Below are 16,821 nucleotides of genomic sequence, written 5' to 3'. Positions count from 1 at the left end.
TTCTTCCCTTCCTTCTCCTACCGATCTTCCTGCTATTTCTTATGTTCCATAAATGAGTGAAACCATATGATAATTGTCTTTCTCTGCTTGACTTATTTCACTTAGTGTAATCTCCTCCAGTCCCGTCCATGTTGCAGCAAATGTTGGGTGATCGTTCTGATGGCTGAGTAATATTCCATTGTATATATGGACCACATCTTCTTTTTTTTTTTTTTAATGATTTTTTATTATATTATGTTAGTCACCATACAGTACATCCCCGGTTTCCGATGTAAGGCTCGATGATTCATTAGTTGTGTATAACACCCAGTGCACCATGCAATACGTGCCCTCCTTACTACCCATCACCGGTCTATCCCATTCCCCCACCCCCCTCCCCTCTGAAGTCCTCAGTTTGTTTCTCATAGTCCATAGTCTCTCATGTTTCATTCCCCCTTCTGATTACCCCCCCTTTCTTTATCCCTTTCTTCCCCTACCGATCATCCTAGTTCTTATGTTCCATAGATGAGAGAAATCATATGATAGTTTTCTTTCTCTGCTTGACTTATTTCACTTAGCATTATCTCCTCCAGTGCCGTCCATGTTGTAACAAATGTTGAGAACTCGTTCTTTCTGATAGCTGAGTAATATTCCATTGTATATATGGACCACATCTTCTTAATCCAGTCATCTGTTGAAGGGCATCTCGGCTCCTTCCACAATTTAGCTATTGTGGACAATGCTGCTATGAACATTGGGGTGCATATGGCCCTTCTCTTCACTACATCTGTATCTTTGGGGTAAATACCCAGTAGTGCATTTGCTGGATCATAGGGTAGCTCTATTTTTAACTTTTTAAGGGACCTCCACACTGTTTTCCAAAGCACCTGTACCATCTTGCATTCCCACCAACAGTGTAAGAGGGATCCCCTTTCTTCACATCCTCTCCAACATTTGTTGTTTCTTGCCTTGTCAATTTTTGCCATTCTAACTGGCGTAAGGTGGTATCTCAATGCTTTGTGGTAAGTTTTGAAATCAGGAAGCATGAGTCCTCCAGTTTTATTTTCTTTTTCAAGATTGTTTTGGCTATTTAGAATACCTTGAGATTTCATATTAATTTTAGTATGGGTTCTTCTACTTCTTTAAAAACATCATTGGGATTTTTGATAGGGATTGCATTGAATCTGTAGATTGCTTTGGATAGTGTTGACATCTTAACAATGTTAAGTCTTCCAATCCATGAACATGGGATATATTTCCATTTATTTCTGTCTTATTTAATTTCTTTCAGCATTGTTTTCTAGTTTTCATCATGTAGATCTTTCACCTCCTTGGTTAATTCTTATTCTTTGTGATGGCTATGGTGATTGGAATCATTTTGTAATTTCTTACTCAGATTGTTCATTGTTAGTGTATAGAAATGCAACTGAGTTTTGTCTTTTGACTTTGTATCCTGCAACTTGGGTCAATTTATTTATTCTGCTTTTTGTGGACTCTTTAGGGTTTTCTATGTATAAGATCATATCCTCTAAAAAAACGGGTAATTTCATTTTTTCCTTTCCAGTTTGGTTGCCTTTTCTCTTTCTTGCCTAATTGCTGTGGCTAAAACTTCCTGTACTACTATGAATAGAAGTGGCAAAAGCAGACATTCTTGCCTTATTCCTAATCTTAGAGGAAAAGCTTTCAATCTTTCACCTGTGATTATGATGATCATTGTGGGTTTTCATTTATGTCTTTTATTATGTTGGGGTTGTTTCCTTCTATTCCTCATTTGTTGAGTGTCTTTTATCATGATGGGTGTTGAATATTAAATGCTTTTTTTGCATCAATTGAGGTGGTCATGTGGTTTTCCCCCCTTTATTCTGTTAATGTGGTGTATTACATTGATGGATTTTGGTGTATTGAACCACCTTTGCATTGCAGGAATAAATCCTACTTGGTCATGGGCTATAATGCTCTTAATACACTGCTGAATATGCTAGTATTTTGTTGAGGATTTTTCCATCAGTGTTCATTAGGTATATTGGTTTATAGTTTTCTTTTCTTGTAGTGTGTTTATTTGGCTTTGGTATTAGGGTATCCTTTAGACTCTCACCTTTTTTTTTTAACAATATTTTTTGTTTCTTTTCCAGACTCAATAACTTCTATTGTCCTGTCTTCAAGTTCACTGCATCCTTCTTTTGCCTGCTTAAATCTGCCTTTGAATCCTTCTAGTCAGTTTTTCATTTCAGTTATTGTACTTTTCAGCTCCAGAATTTCTTTTTGGTTTCTTTTTAGATTTTTCAGTCTTTTTATTAATATTTCCATTGTGTTCATACATTGTTTTCTTTACTTTATCCACATCTTTCTTTAGTTCTTTGTGTATTTTTTTAAAGATTTTATTTATTTATTTGACAGAGAGATAGCCAGCGAGAGAGGAAACACAGCAGGGGAGTGGGAGAGGAAGAAGCAGGCTCCCAGTGGAGGAGCCCAATGTGGGACTTGATCCCGGAATGCCGGGATCACGCCCTGAGCTGAAGGCAGACACTTAATGACTGCACTACCCAGGTGCCCCTCTTTGCGTATTTTTAAAATATTTTTTTCTTATGTTAGTCACCATACAGTACATCCCCGGTTTCCAGTGTAAAGTTTGATGATTCATTAGTTGCGTATAACACCCAGTGCACCATGCAATACGTGCCCTCCTTACTACCCATCACCGCTCTATCCCATTCCCCCACCTCCCTCCCCTCTGAGGCCCTCAGTTTTTTTTCTCATAGTCCATAGTCTCTCATGCTTCATTCCCCTTTCTGATTACCCCCCTTTCTTTATAACTTTCTTCCCCTACCGATCTTCCTAGTTCTTATGTTCCATAGGTGAGAGAAATCATATGATAATTGTCTTTCTCTGCTTGACTTATTTCACTTAGCATTATCTCCTCCAGTCCCGTCCAAGTTGCAGCAAATGTTGAGAATTCGTTCTTTCTGATAGCTGAGTAATATTGTATATATGGACCACAACTTCTTAATCCAGTCATCTGTTGAAGGGCATCTTGGCTCCTTCCACGCTTTGGCTATTGTGGACAATGCTGCTATGAACATTGGGGTGCATATGGCCCTTCTCTTCACTATGTCTGTATCCTTGGGGTAAATAGTAGTGCAATGGGTGGGTCATAGGGTAGCTCAATTATTAACTTTTTAAGGGACCTCCACACTATTTTCAAGAGTGGCTGTACCAACTTGCATTCCCACCAACAATGTAGGAGGGATCCCCTTTCTCCACATCCTCTCCAGCAATTGCTGTTTCCTTCCTTGTTAATTTTTGCCATTCTAACTGACATAAGGTGGTATCTTAGTGTGGTTTTGATTTGAATTTCCCTGATGGCTAATGATTTTGAACATTTTTTCATGTGTCTGTTAGCCATTTGTATGTCATCATTGGAAAAGTGACTGTTCGTGTCTTCTGCCCATTTTATGATTCGTTTATTTGTTTCTCGTGTATTGAGTTTGAGAAGTTCTTTGTAGATCTTGGATACCAGTCCTTTATCTGTAGCATCATTTGCAAATATATTCTCCCATTCCATGGGCTGCCTCTTAGTTTTTTTGACTGTTTCCTTGGCTGTGCAGAAGCTTTTTATCTTGATGAAGTCCCACAAGTTCATTTTATCTTTTGTTTCTCTTGCCTTTGGAGATGTGTCATGAAAAAGGTTGCTTTGGCCGATGTCGTAGAGGTTGCTGCCTATGTTCTCCTCTAGGATTCTGATGGATTCCTGTCTCACATCGAGGTCTTTCATCCATTTGGAGTTTATCTTTGTGTATGGTGTGAGAGAGTGGTCAAGTTTCATTCTTTTGCATGTAGCTGTCCAATTTTCCCAGCACCATTTATTAAAGAGACTGTCTTTTTTCCACTGGATGTTTTTTCCTGCTTTATCAAAGATTAGTTGCCCAAAGAGCCGAGGGTCCATTTCTGGGTTCTCGTTTCTGTTCCATTGGTCTGTGTGTCTGTTTTTGTGCCAGTACCATGCTGTCTTTGTGATCACAGCTTTGTAGTACAGCTCGAAATCCGGCATTGTGACGCCCCCAGCTTTGTTTTATTTTTTTAAGATGATTGTTTTAAGGTTTTTGTGTTGTATATCTGCAATCAGCTCTTTTTCAGGAACAGTTTCTGTTGATTTATTTTTTTTCTGTGAATGGGCCATACTTCCTGTTTCTTTGTGATTTTTTTAATTGAAAACTGGAAATTTGAATCTAATGTGGTAAACCTAGAAATCATATTCTCCCCCTTCCTCAGGGTTTGCTGTGTTTTGTTATTATTTTTACATCACATAGTATGTCTGTGCTGTGGGTCAGTCTGAGGTGTAAAATCAAGGTTTTAGGTTTTTCTGATCCTTTCCTCCGGAATGCACACTTTCTAATTTTCCCCATATATGCATCTGTTTCTAATATGCTAGGCTTTAATGTCTGGGAAAAGGAGAAGAATGAAGAGGGTTAAAAAGGGTGCTAGTCCTTTAAATTTCCTGGCAGTAACTTTAGCCTGAGAGGGAGGACTTTGCAACAGTGGGAGTAGGTGCAACAATGGTTGCTTGCCTCTCCGTCTGTCCTTCTATGGCAAAAAGCAGCAAACAGGGACCAGAGCACACATCCCCTTTATTTGGAGTACAGGGTTTTTTGTGCTACCCTGGCTCTTGCTAGCTGTTGTGTAAGCTACTCTTGGAACCATACACAGTTGTTTGCCATGTGGCTGGGGTCGGGGGTTGATAGCTGCTAATGTGCTAAGAGCTGAAATCGAGCAAAATTAACCCCAATTTCTGTGCAAGCCTTCCCCTGGAAGTGGCTAGCTTTTTAATATACACCAGAGTTCCAAAATAGTTAGATTAGACACAGTCTGCCGGTGCAGTTGTTGTCTAAGTTGAGAGACAGATTCCTGGTGCTTCCTACGTTGCCATTTTTCCAGAATCCTCTTTTCTTTCAGTTTTGAACAATTTTAAGTTGATAGTTATTTTCCTTCACCATTTAAAATATGTTGTTTCACTGATATTTTAATCTTTTATCTTTTTTATCTTTTATCGTGTTTTTTTATGAGAAGTCTGCTGTATGCTTACCTTTATTTCTCTCTAAATATGTCCTTTGTTTCCCCCTCTGCCTACCTTTACAGTTTCCCTCATCAGTTTTGGGGTGTTTTTCACCAGTTTGGATGTAATAATCCTTAATGTGGTGTGTGTATATGTACTCTTATATTTATCCTTCTTGGTATTCATTAAAGTTCTTGGATTTGTTGATGTGTATTTATCATCGAATTTTTAAGATACTTAACTTTCATTTCCTCAGATATTTTTGTTGTTGTTTTTGTTTCTCCCATCTTTTTAGGACTCCAATCATTTGTATATAATATTTGTCTAATAGTGTCTTACAGGTCATTTGGATTGATTCTGTTCCTCCATCTTCAAATTCTCTGATCTGTACATGATCTGTAATATCTAATCTGATGTTAAGTTCATCCAGTGAAGTTTTCATTTAATATATTTTTTCAGCTGTAGAATTTCCATTTTTTTTGTGTCGTACAGTTATGTTTTTATTATGTTCATGTTTTCTTGACATTATTTAAATACACACCTGTATTTTTGTTTTATATGATTTAATAATTAATTCATTCTGTCATCTCTTTCATTTCTGAGTTTGTCTTTATTGAGTAATTTCTTCTGGTTCTGGTTACATTTTCTTGCTTCTTCACATGTCTGGTAAATTTGGGTTGCGTGCTGGACGTTGTGATTTTAGACTAGGTGCTATATTTTGTTGTATTCCTTTAAAGAATTTTGGACTTTTCTAGCAAGCAGTTAAGTTACCTAAAGTTAGTTTTATCCTTTGAAGGATGTTTTTAATTTCTTTAATGGTGGGTCTAAAGTGATTCTAGTTCCAAATTATCCCCATTCTAGGGCATGGCCCTCTGGAGTCTCTGAAGAATGCCTTTGTAATTACTGAAGTCTCTCTGCTCTTGCTGAATGGAACTTGAAAGATTCACACCCCTGTGTGAGCTCTGCACATTGTCTTAAAACTTTCTGGTAATTTTTCTTTTCTTGGAGGTTGTTCTTTACAAGGCTTATAGAGTTTTACTCTGCACATATACTCATTGATATTTAGCCATACACTCAAAGGACCTCTGCATATTTCTCTGGAACTTTTTTTTTTTCATAGCTCCATTCTTTGTGAGACTCTAGCCCACAAATTCTAGCTATCTTGGCCTATCTTTAATCTGTTCTCTTTCTACTCAAATCAGCATGATAGCTGGGTCCATTTTAGGTTCCCTCTCTCTGTGCCATAGTCTAGTATTTACCTATAAGAAGGAAGCCTGGGTAATGGAAGAGCTAATTTCATCTGTTTACCTTTTCTCAGAGATAATCATACTGTGCTCCCAGTTCCCCACTGGGCTGAAAAGAATTATTTCTCTTATTTTGTCCAGTTTTCTATTGTTTATGGACAGCATGCTAAGTCTCAGCTCTGTTACAGAGCTGGCCTCATAGCCATTACAGAGTTCTTTTCACAGGTATTTTAATGAGAAAGGGAGAGAGATTTTCATAAAACCAGAGATACTTCAAGGCAAATAACAGATAAGAGAAAAAGAAGCTTTTCTAATGATACCATCTGATATATGAAGGGTCTAGGGCCAGAAATCTCAGAGCAGGTACCTACCTGGGAAATGGGTCAGAACAGGGAGATTGTGTGGATGCCAGTTTAGTATGGTTTTGGGACCTCAGAGCTTTGCCCCATCCCTACCCCACTCACCTTACTCTCAGGTTATTACTGTACCTACTGTTTTCTCGATGCCAGAAAGCCCCTAGATACGGAAGCTACTTTTTCACCATCGCTAATAGGTTTTTATATGTCACTAAATACTTCTAGAGTGTACAAATATTGAAATCAAAGTGTAAGTGACTAGTACTTAGTCCTTTGCTGAGATTTGGGTGGGAGTAAGAAACCGTAGTAAGACTTGTGACATTGATTGGCTTTTTGAGAACCTTATCTGCCAAGGTGGCTGAGTTCAGCCTTTCTCCCTCTTCTTTTCTCCTTCTGCCTGCAGTTTCGATCAGGTGCCTTTTCTCATGCATGACAACGACCTGAGAAGAACAACCAATATTAGGGAGGTCCTGCCAAATGCCTCCTTCACACATTCTGCCTTCTTCCGTTGGCATTTCCTGTCTACTCTGAATGCAGGCAAATGGTTTGTACAATCACGGGTAAGACACATTCCCCAACTCAACAAACCTGCACTGAATCTCTCTTCTGTATAAAGTCATGTGCTGCTCCTAGAAATAAAGGCAAGCATACACACAACTCCATCCCAGTTTGGTAGCAGAACTGTACCATTGACAGGAGGGCTTTTCCAGGAATGCAGTCAGTCTGATTGCTGCTTTCTACATTCACTGGAAATTCTGAAGATGAACTCTTAAGCTTACTTTTGTCATTTAATTTCTTTTTATCGAAGCATTTCATGAACTTTTATTGTGACTGCCATGTACACAGCATTTCCCTAGGCATTTTGAGTAGCTCACAGTCATAGATGAAGCAGGGAAACATATTTATTCTAGCCTCCTCTTTTTAGCATTCAATAAATATTTACTGAATACCTTTTGGGTGCTAGGCATATGGAATACAATGGTGAATAAACACACACTGAGCCCTAATGGAGTTCACAGGCTAGAAGAGACAATTACAATACACCGTGATAAGTGCTAAACTAGAGTGAATTTTAGGTTGCTTAGGAGCACACAAGAGCAACTTCTAACTCAGTCTGAGGGATGGAGATGGGGGATTCTGGAAGAAGGAGATAAATAGACCAATGAGGTTGTGGTAAAATAAAAAGCGTTGCTGTGTACAGTATAATTTAGAAGCAAGAGTGAATGGTTCTACTTGGGAGAGTTGAATATTTCATGCAAAGGTATCATTTGAGCTGAGGGAAGATCATTACTAATGGGAACCATGGGCAATGACGGTGGTGTGTTTCAAAGATTACAGTATACTGGAGCAATAGTGGATATGGTGTGCATGCGTGCATGTGTGAAAGACGAAGAGAAGAATGGAGGGAAGAAAAGAGAGAAAGGTGGGTAGGGAGGAGATGGGAGATAGAGTTGGAGAAGAATAGAAAACACGAGAGGAGATTGTAGCCATGCTTAAATAAGAAGTTAGAGAGTTTAGAATTATCTTGAGTATTTCAAAGTGGCTAAAATAAAAAGTCACGTTTGCATTTGATAAAAGTTAAATCTGCCTTCCCAAGACAGATTAAAGAAAACAAAACTACTTAGTTTCCAACTTATCATATGTCTGGGGGGGTCTCCGTGACCTAGGTTGTAACAATCACATATACTCATTTTGAGACTTCAATTTTGAAAAAAACATCTGAGCACGACAGGACAGCAAGCATTCATACTGCCAGCACCTGTAGCAGCAGAGATAGTGTGGTATGGGTATCAGCTGTAGTAATAGCTCTCTCATCAGGTAATTATAATGACGAAAATACGTCTTAAGGTATTTTTAATTGCATACTCAGAGCGGAATGGAATTTTATATTTTTGATATTAACCCTGAGAACTTATTTGATCCTTTTTCATGTAAAAATAGTGTTAAGTAAAGCATTATGTTAAAATGGTCTTCCCTACTTCAATTTCATTCTATTAACTAGTGTTAATATAAGAGATAGCTGAAAGTAGATTTGTAATTACTGTATCTTCTTAGAAAACTTGTTCTTATAGTAGTATATAGCTTATAAATACTGTTTTCAACCTGGTATTCCAGGTTTCTGTGTGTATGTAGGCTCTGTATATGTCTCATCATACATGAATAAGTAGACACATACAAACTAGAGATGCTCCATTAGAATGTATATTGGGTTAGTCAGCCATAGTTAATGTTTTGGCAAATGTGCCTTCCAGATGAAAAGGCTAATATTGTGTCTGATGTATGGCTCATAAAATCTCATTGTAAAGTGATAGGGTTAGATACGTTATTGTAATAAATTTCGGTGGATTTTTTAAGGATTAATAGTTTTATTTTAGCATATTTAGGTGACATGCTTGCAGTATGTAGTTAATACCATTACTCTGGCTAGTTAATACTATTACTATGAGTATCCTGAAACCTGGAGTTCCAAATATGGTTACCTAGGGGGCTTTATTTTTAGGTTTAATTGTGGAGTTTTCTTTGCTTGCATGCTGTGCACTCAGGGGTGGCTGAAATGGTGTTGGCATGTGATTTTAAAGATTTGGATGTTTAGATACTTTTTCACAGCAAAGAAATTGTTTTTATTCTGGTCATTCTTCATTGGATGTGTATAATTATGGATTGATGATGGTGGTGAGTTGATCATTATTTGCTAGTATATTTATTCCTGAGATTATTGGTGAAAATTAAATTGTTAATCTAATAATAAAATAAAAATAGAGCAGTTTTGGTAGTTGTTCCTGGAAGTTCAGCAGAGTTCCTGTTTCTCCAGCAAAACCAACATTTCTGTAGAGCTTTCTTATATCTTTTTGTGAAAGTATAATTCTCAAAACGATAAAAATATAATTCTCATGTAGGGGCGCCTGGGTGGGTCAGTTGGTTAAGCATCCGCCTTTGGCTCAGATCATGATCTCAGGGTCCTGGGATCGAGCCCCACATTAGGTTCCCTGCTCAGTGGAGAATCTGCTTCTCCCTCTCCCTCTCTTCCTCCCCCCCACTTGTGCTCTCTCTCTCTCTCAAATAAATAAAGAAAATCTTTAAAAAATAGATAATTCTCCTGCAACTAGATAATGAGCATGAGTAAAAGTTTTATTTAGCACATTAATGAGAGAACAAATCAAGATGACAAAACCCACTCAAAAGTGAGAACCCAGAATGTGTATAGTCAGTGCAACAAAGAAATGCTGAAATTAGATTGCTGGATTAGATACAAACTTAGTTAATATACTATACTATATATATATATATATATATATACACATATATGTATGTATATATGTATATGAATGTATGTATATATGTATATCTATATGTATGTATGTGTATATATGTATGTATATATATCTGTGTATATATATGTATGTTTGTGTGTGTGTGTGTATATATATAATATACCATATGATTATCTGATACTATATGATAATAAAGCTATACCTTTGTACTTATCTTTTCTGTCAGAAAATATCATTTGCATCTCTGTTGGACAGAAATCATTTCCATTTTTATCAGTTTTCTACAACTTCACACCTAACTTTACATAGTTTTGCCCTAATCAAGAGTAAATAGTAATTCAAACAAAGGTACCTTCCCCTAAGAATCAAATGACTCTTACGTGGGTTTGTTAAAGAATGTGCTACCATGATACTATATGGTCCAATAATCAACTTTTTGCCTTATTTATAAGTTTGAATAGTTTAACGGTCTCCCTTTGTAGTCATAATTAACTTCTATAGATTATTTAGAGGTTCATCTCAGTACGATGTTGTGTTATTTGGCTTTATTAATTTCCACAGGTTCAGTAAGGAGGGTCAGTTAACACACATAAGGTTCCTTGTGGTATAATCAGCAAATCTAGAGCCAGATTGTGTTAAACCACTTCTAAGTCTTTCAAATTAGATTCTGTCTGGATATTATGCGTAGACTCAAAAATTTCAATTTTAATAGTTGCTATTATTCCCGAACGCTTTTTATCACTATTATTTACAAAATAAGAAATTCTTCTTTACCAGGTTTCACCTGTATACCTACAAACATGGGCAAATTACTCTATTTTCCTGCTAGGCTGTGATCTTTCTTACTACCTGTGATTCTGGGAGAGTGTACAACAACAGATACCAGTTCGCTGAGAAAGACTTATAAGCATGAGTTTTCAAATATCAATTATATATGTGTCCTTAATGGAGACTGGAGACTTGTCATATCTGACTGAATGGAATGTATTCTCAAATATGATCCTCCAGATTTGGCCCTGATTACACAATTTGTTAAATTATATCCCAGTAAAAAGGACAGATTTTTATTCAACTTATGCAAATGACTGCATTGCCATGAAAAGTAGAGACTCAGTAAAAAATATTTCTACCTTAGTTCTATAGGGTCAGTGAGAACAAGATATTAAATACAAAGAATGTTTTGCACACGCATAACAGAGAAAAAGTCAAAAGAGAATAGGTTTTCAAATAGCAATAAGTACATACCTATCAATAATTACTTTGAATGTAAATGGACTAAATGCTGCAATCAGAAGACATAGGGTGACAGAATGGATAAAAAGGCAAGACCCATCTATATGCTGCCTACATGAGACTCATTTCAGACCTAAAGACACAGGCAGATTCAAAGTGAGGAGGTGGAGAAACATTTATCATGCAAATGGATGTGAAAAGAAAGCCGGGTTAACAATACTTATATCAGGGGCACCTGGCTCAGTTGGTAAAGCAGCTGCCTTTGGCTCAGGTCATGACCTCAGGCTTCTAGGATCGAGCCCCATGTCAGGCTCCCTGCTCAAGAGGGGATCTGCTTCTCCATCTCCCTCTGTGCTCTCTCTTTCTCAAATAAATAAATAAAATCTTTATAAAAACCCAATACTTATATCAGACAAAAATGACTTTAAAACAAGATCATAACAAGAGACAAAGAAGGACACTATATAATCATAAAGGGAACAATCCAACAAGAAGATACAACAATTATAAATATTTATGCACTCAACATGGGAGCAACCAAATACATAAAGCTGCTAGTAACAAACATAAAGGAACTAAGTGATGGAAATACAGTAATAGTAGAGGACCTTAACACCCACTTACATCAATGAATATGTCATCTACACAGAAAATTGACAAGGAAATAGTGCCTTTGTATGACATATTGGATCAGATGGATCTAACAGATAATATTCAGAACATTCCATCCCAGAACAGGAGAATACACATTCTTCTCAAATACACATGGAACAATCTCCAGAATAGATCACATATTTGGGCAAAAAACAAGCCCCTACAAATTCAAAAAGATTGAAGTCATATCATGCATCTTTTCTGACCACAATACTGTAGGACTAGAAATCAACCACAAGAAAAGAATCTGGAAAGAACACAAATACATGGAGGTTAAATAACATGTTAGTAAACAATGAAAGGGTCAACAAAGAAATCAAAGAGTTAATCAAGAAATACATGGAAACAGATGAAAATGAAAACACAACAATCCAGAATCTTTGGGATGCAGCAAAGGTGGTTCTAAAAAGTTTGTAGCAATACAAGACTACTGCAAAAAGTAAGGAAAATCTCCGAAAACAACCTAACCTTATACTAAAGCAACTAGAAAAAGAAGAACAAAGCCCAAAACCAGTAGGTGGAAGGAAAGAATAGATATCAGAGCAGAAATAAATGAAGCAGAAACTAAATAACAGAACAGATCAGTGAAGCCAGGAACTGGTTCTTTGAAAAGATCAACAAAATTGAAAAACATTTAGCTGGACTCATCAAAAAAACAAAAGAATTAACAAAATCAGAAATTAAAGAGGAGAAATAACCAACAGCACAAAATACAAAGAATTATAAGAGAATATTATAAAAAATTATATGCCAACAATTTGGACAACCTAGAAGAAATGGATAAAATCCTCGAAACATATCACCTACTAAAACTGAAGCAGGAAGAAAGAAAATTTGAACAGACCAATTCCCAGGAATGAAATTGAATCAGTAATCAAAAAAAATTTCCAACAACAAAAGTCCAAGACCAGATGGCTCCACAGGTGAATTCTACCAAACATTTAAAGAAGACTTAATACCTGTTCTTCTCAAAATATTCCAAAAAATAGAAGAGGAAGGAAAGCTTCCAAATTCATTGTATGATGCCATCATTACCCTCATACCAATACCAGATGAGGACACTACAAAGAAGAAGAAGAAGGAAGAAGGAGGAGAAGGAGAAGAAGGAGGAGGAGAAGGAGGGGAAGGAGGAGGGGAAGGAGAAGGAAGAAGGAAGGAAGGAGGAAGAAGGGAGGAAGAAGGAAGGAAGAAGGAAGGAAGAAGAAGGAGGGGGAGGGGAGGGGGAAGGAGGGGGAAGGGGAAGAAGAGGAAGAAGAACAAGAACAGGAACTACAGGCCAATATCTCTGATGAACATAAATGCAAAAATCCTCAACAAAATGTTTGCAGACTGAATCCAACAATACATTAAAAAAAAAATCATTCGCCACGATCAAGTCTGATTTATTCCTGGTGTGCAAGGGTGGTTCAGTATTTGCAAGTCAATCAACATACATCACATCAGCAAGAGAATGAATAAAAACCCTATGATCATTTCAATAGGTGCAGAAAAAGCATATGACAAAGTAAAACATCCATTCATGATAAACGCCCCCAACAAAAGTAGGTTTAGAGAGAACATACCTCAACATAATAAAGGGCATCTGTGAAAACCCACAGCAAACATTGTACCTAATGGTGAAAAACTGAGTTTCTCCTCTAAGATCAGAAACAAGACAAGGATGTCCATTCTCATCACTTACATTCAACATAGTACTGGAAATCCTAGCCTCAGTGACGAGGGAGGGAGCGATGGAGGGCGGGCAAAGAGAAAAGAAAAGGAGGGAGGAAAGAGAGGAAGGAAGGAAGGAAAACAGACATCTGAAAGAAAGACATCTGAATTGTTAAGAAAGAAATAGAACTGTCAAAATATGCTGATGACATGATGCTGTGTATAGAAAACCCTAAAGACTCCACCAAAAAACTACTAGAACTATTGAATGAATTCAGTAAGGTTGCAGGATACAAAATCAATATACAGAAATCCATTGTATCTCTATACACTAATAATGAAGTAGCAGAAAGAGAAATTAAGAAAACAGTCCTCTTTATAATTGCACCAAAAAGAATAAAATACCTAGGAATAAACTTAACTAAGGAGGTGAAAGACTCATACTCTGAAAACTATAAAATATTGATTAAAGAAATGGAAGATGACACAAATGAAAAGAATTCCATGCTCATGGATTGGAAGAACAAATATTGTTAAAATATCTATCCTACTCAAAGCAATTATCCTACTCTACACATTTAATGCAGTCCCTATCAAAATACCAATATCATTTTTCACAGAACTAGAACAAACAATCCTAAAACTTATATGAAACCACAAAAGACCCCAAATAAGCAAAACAGTCTTGAAAAAGAAAAACAAAACTGAATGTATCAGAATCCCAGATTTCAAGATAATCTACAAAGCTGTAGTAATCAAAACAGTATGGTACTGGCACAGAAATAGACACATAGGGGGCGCCTGGGTGGCTCAGTCGTTAAGCATCTGCCTTCGGCTCAGGGCATGATCCCAGCGTTCTGGGATCAAGCCCCGCATCAGGCTCCCTGCTCAGCAGGAAGCCTGCTTCTCTCTCTCCCACTCCCCCTGCTTGTGTTCCCTCTCTCACTGCCTCTCTCTCTGTCAAATAAATAAATAAAATCTTAAAAAAGAAAAGAAAAGAAAAAAGTAAAGATCAATGGAATAGAATAGCAAGCCCAGAAATAAACCCACAATTATATGGTCAATTAATCTTCGAGAAAGGAGGCAAAAATATGCAATGGGGAAAAAGACTGTCTCTTCAACAAATGGTGTTAGGAAAACTGGACAGCTACATGCAGGGAATAAAACTGGGCCATTTTCTTACATCATACATAAAATTGAACTCAAAATGGATTAAGGACCTAAATGTGAGACCTGAAACATAAATCCTAGAAGATAGACATTTTCTTACATCATACATAAAATTGAACTCAAAATGGATTAAGGACCTAAATGTGAGACCTGAAACATAAATCCTAGAAGATAGACATTGGTCATAGCAACATTTTTCTAGATATATCTCCTGAGGCAAGGAAAATAAAAGCAAAAATAAACTCTTGGGGCTACATCAAAATAAAAAGCTGCACAGCAAAGGAAACAGTCAACAAAACTAAAAGGCAACCTGATGAATGGGAGAAGTTATTTACAAGTGACATATCTGATAAAGGGTTACTATGCAAAATATATAAAGAACTTATACAACTCGACACCCAGTAAAACAAATAATCCAATTAAAAATGGGCAGAAGACATGAACAGACATTTCTCCAAAGAAGACATCCAGATGGCCAAGAGACACACACAAAAATGCTCAGCATCAGTAATCATCAGGGAAATGCAAATCAAAACCACATGAGATATCACCTCACACCTATAAGAATGTCTAAAATCAAAAACAAAAGATACAAATGTTGGTGAGGATGTAGAGAAAGAGGAACCCCATGCACAGTTGGTGGGAATGCAAACTGGTACAGCAATTGTGGAAAACAGCATGGAAGTTCCTTAAAAACTTAACAATAGAATTACCATATGATTCAGTAATTCTACTACTGGGCATTTACCCAAAGAATACAGAAACACTAATGTGAAAAGATATATGCATCCCTATATTTATTGCAGCTTTATTTACAACAGCCAAATTATGGAAGCAGCCTAAGTCCATTGATAGATAATTGGATAAAGAAGATATGGTGTGTGTGTACACACACACACACACACAATGGAATGTTCCTCAGCCATAAAAAAGAATGAAATCTTGCCAGTGATGGATCTAGAAGGTATAATGCTAAGTGAAATCAACCAGTCAGAGAAAGACAAATACCATATGACTTCACTCATATATGGAACTTAAGAAACAAAACAAAGAGAAAAAGAGACCAAAAAAAGGAACTCTTAACTATAGAGATCAAACAGATGGTTACCAGACGGAGGTGGGTTGGGGGAAGGGGTAAAATAGGTGATGGGGATTAAGAGCACACTTATCATGATGAGCACTGAGTAATATATAGAATTGTTGAATCACTATATTGTACGACTGAAACTATTATAACACTGTATGTTAACTATACTAGAATTAAATAGTTCTCAAGTGTTGGGAGCATAACATATTTATGATTGTTTTGTGGGGTTTTTTTAAAGATTGATTGATTGATTGATTTAACAAGAGAGAGAGCAAGAGATCCAAGCCTGATGTGGCGCTTGATCCCAGGACCCTGGGATCATGACCTGAGCCGAGGGCAGCTGCTTAACCGACAGAGCCACCGAAGCGCCCCTGTTTTGTGTTCTTGATGTATTGACCCCTTTATCGTTATATAATTACCTTTTCTGTCTCTTGTTAACTTTTTGGCTTGCAGTCTGTTTTGTTCTGGTATAAATGTAGCTACACGTGCTTTCTTTTGGTTATTTGCTTGGAGTATCATCTTCTACCCCATCACTTTGAGCCTATTTGTGTCTTTATAACTGAAATAAGTCTCCTAAAGACAGCATAGTTGAGCATTGTTTTTAATCCATCCGGTCTCTCTCTCTCTCTGTTGATTGGTGAGTTCAATCCATTTACATTTAGGGTGATTACTAATATGTAAGGACTTACCACTACCATTTTATCTTTTGTTTTCTGGTTATTTTGTATCTCTGTTTTTTCTTTTTCCTTGTGTTTCTGTCTACCTTTTAAAAATTGGTGGTTTTCCAAAATGGTTAGCTATGTTTCACCTCTTCTTTAAAAAATTTTGTTAGTTAACGTACAGTGCAATATTGATTTCCAGAGTAGAATTCAGTAATTCATCACTTACATACAACACCCAGTGCTCATCATAACAATGCCTTCCTTAATACCCATCATCCATCCAGCCCCTCCTCCACCCACCTCCCTCCATCAACCCTCAGTTTGTTCTCTATAGTTGAAAGTCACTTATGGCTTGTTTCCCTCTCTCCTTTTTCTCTTTTCCCCCTTCCCATATTTGCATCTGTTTTCTTTCTTAAATTCCGCATATCAGTGAGATCATATGGTATTTGTCTTTATCTGCCTGA

At 36.9% G+C, this 16,821-nt stretch overlaps 1 protein-coding gene across 1 annotated transcript in view; it reads left to right on the top strand.

The window, feature by feature from the left end:
• The window catches only part of GDPD4 (glycerophosphodiester phosphodiesterase domain containing 4), a 133,763-nt gene that overhangs the window by 45,328 nt on the left and 71,614 nt on the right, over positions 1-16,821 (top strand). The window contains exon 10 of the mRNA XM_087868179.1: positions 7,033-7,189. Within this exon, the coding sequence (XP_087724305.1) occupies positions 7,033-7,189 (157 nt within the window). The remainder of the gene's footprint in view (positions 1-7,032; positions 7,190-16,821) is intronic.

The sequence above is a fragment of the Ursus americanus genome, chromosome 16 (genome assembly GCF_024610735.1).
Source record: "Ursus americanus isolate L20-20 chromosome 16, mUrsAme1.1.p, whole genome shotgun sequence".
NCBI classification, from domain to species: Eukaryota; Metazoa; Chordata; class Mammalia; order Carnivora; family Ursidae; genus Ursus; species Ursus americanus.
This window is presented reverse-complemented; position numbering and strand designations above follow the sequence as displayed.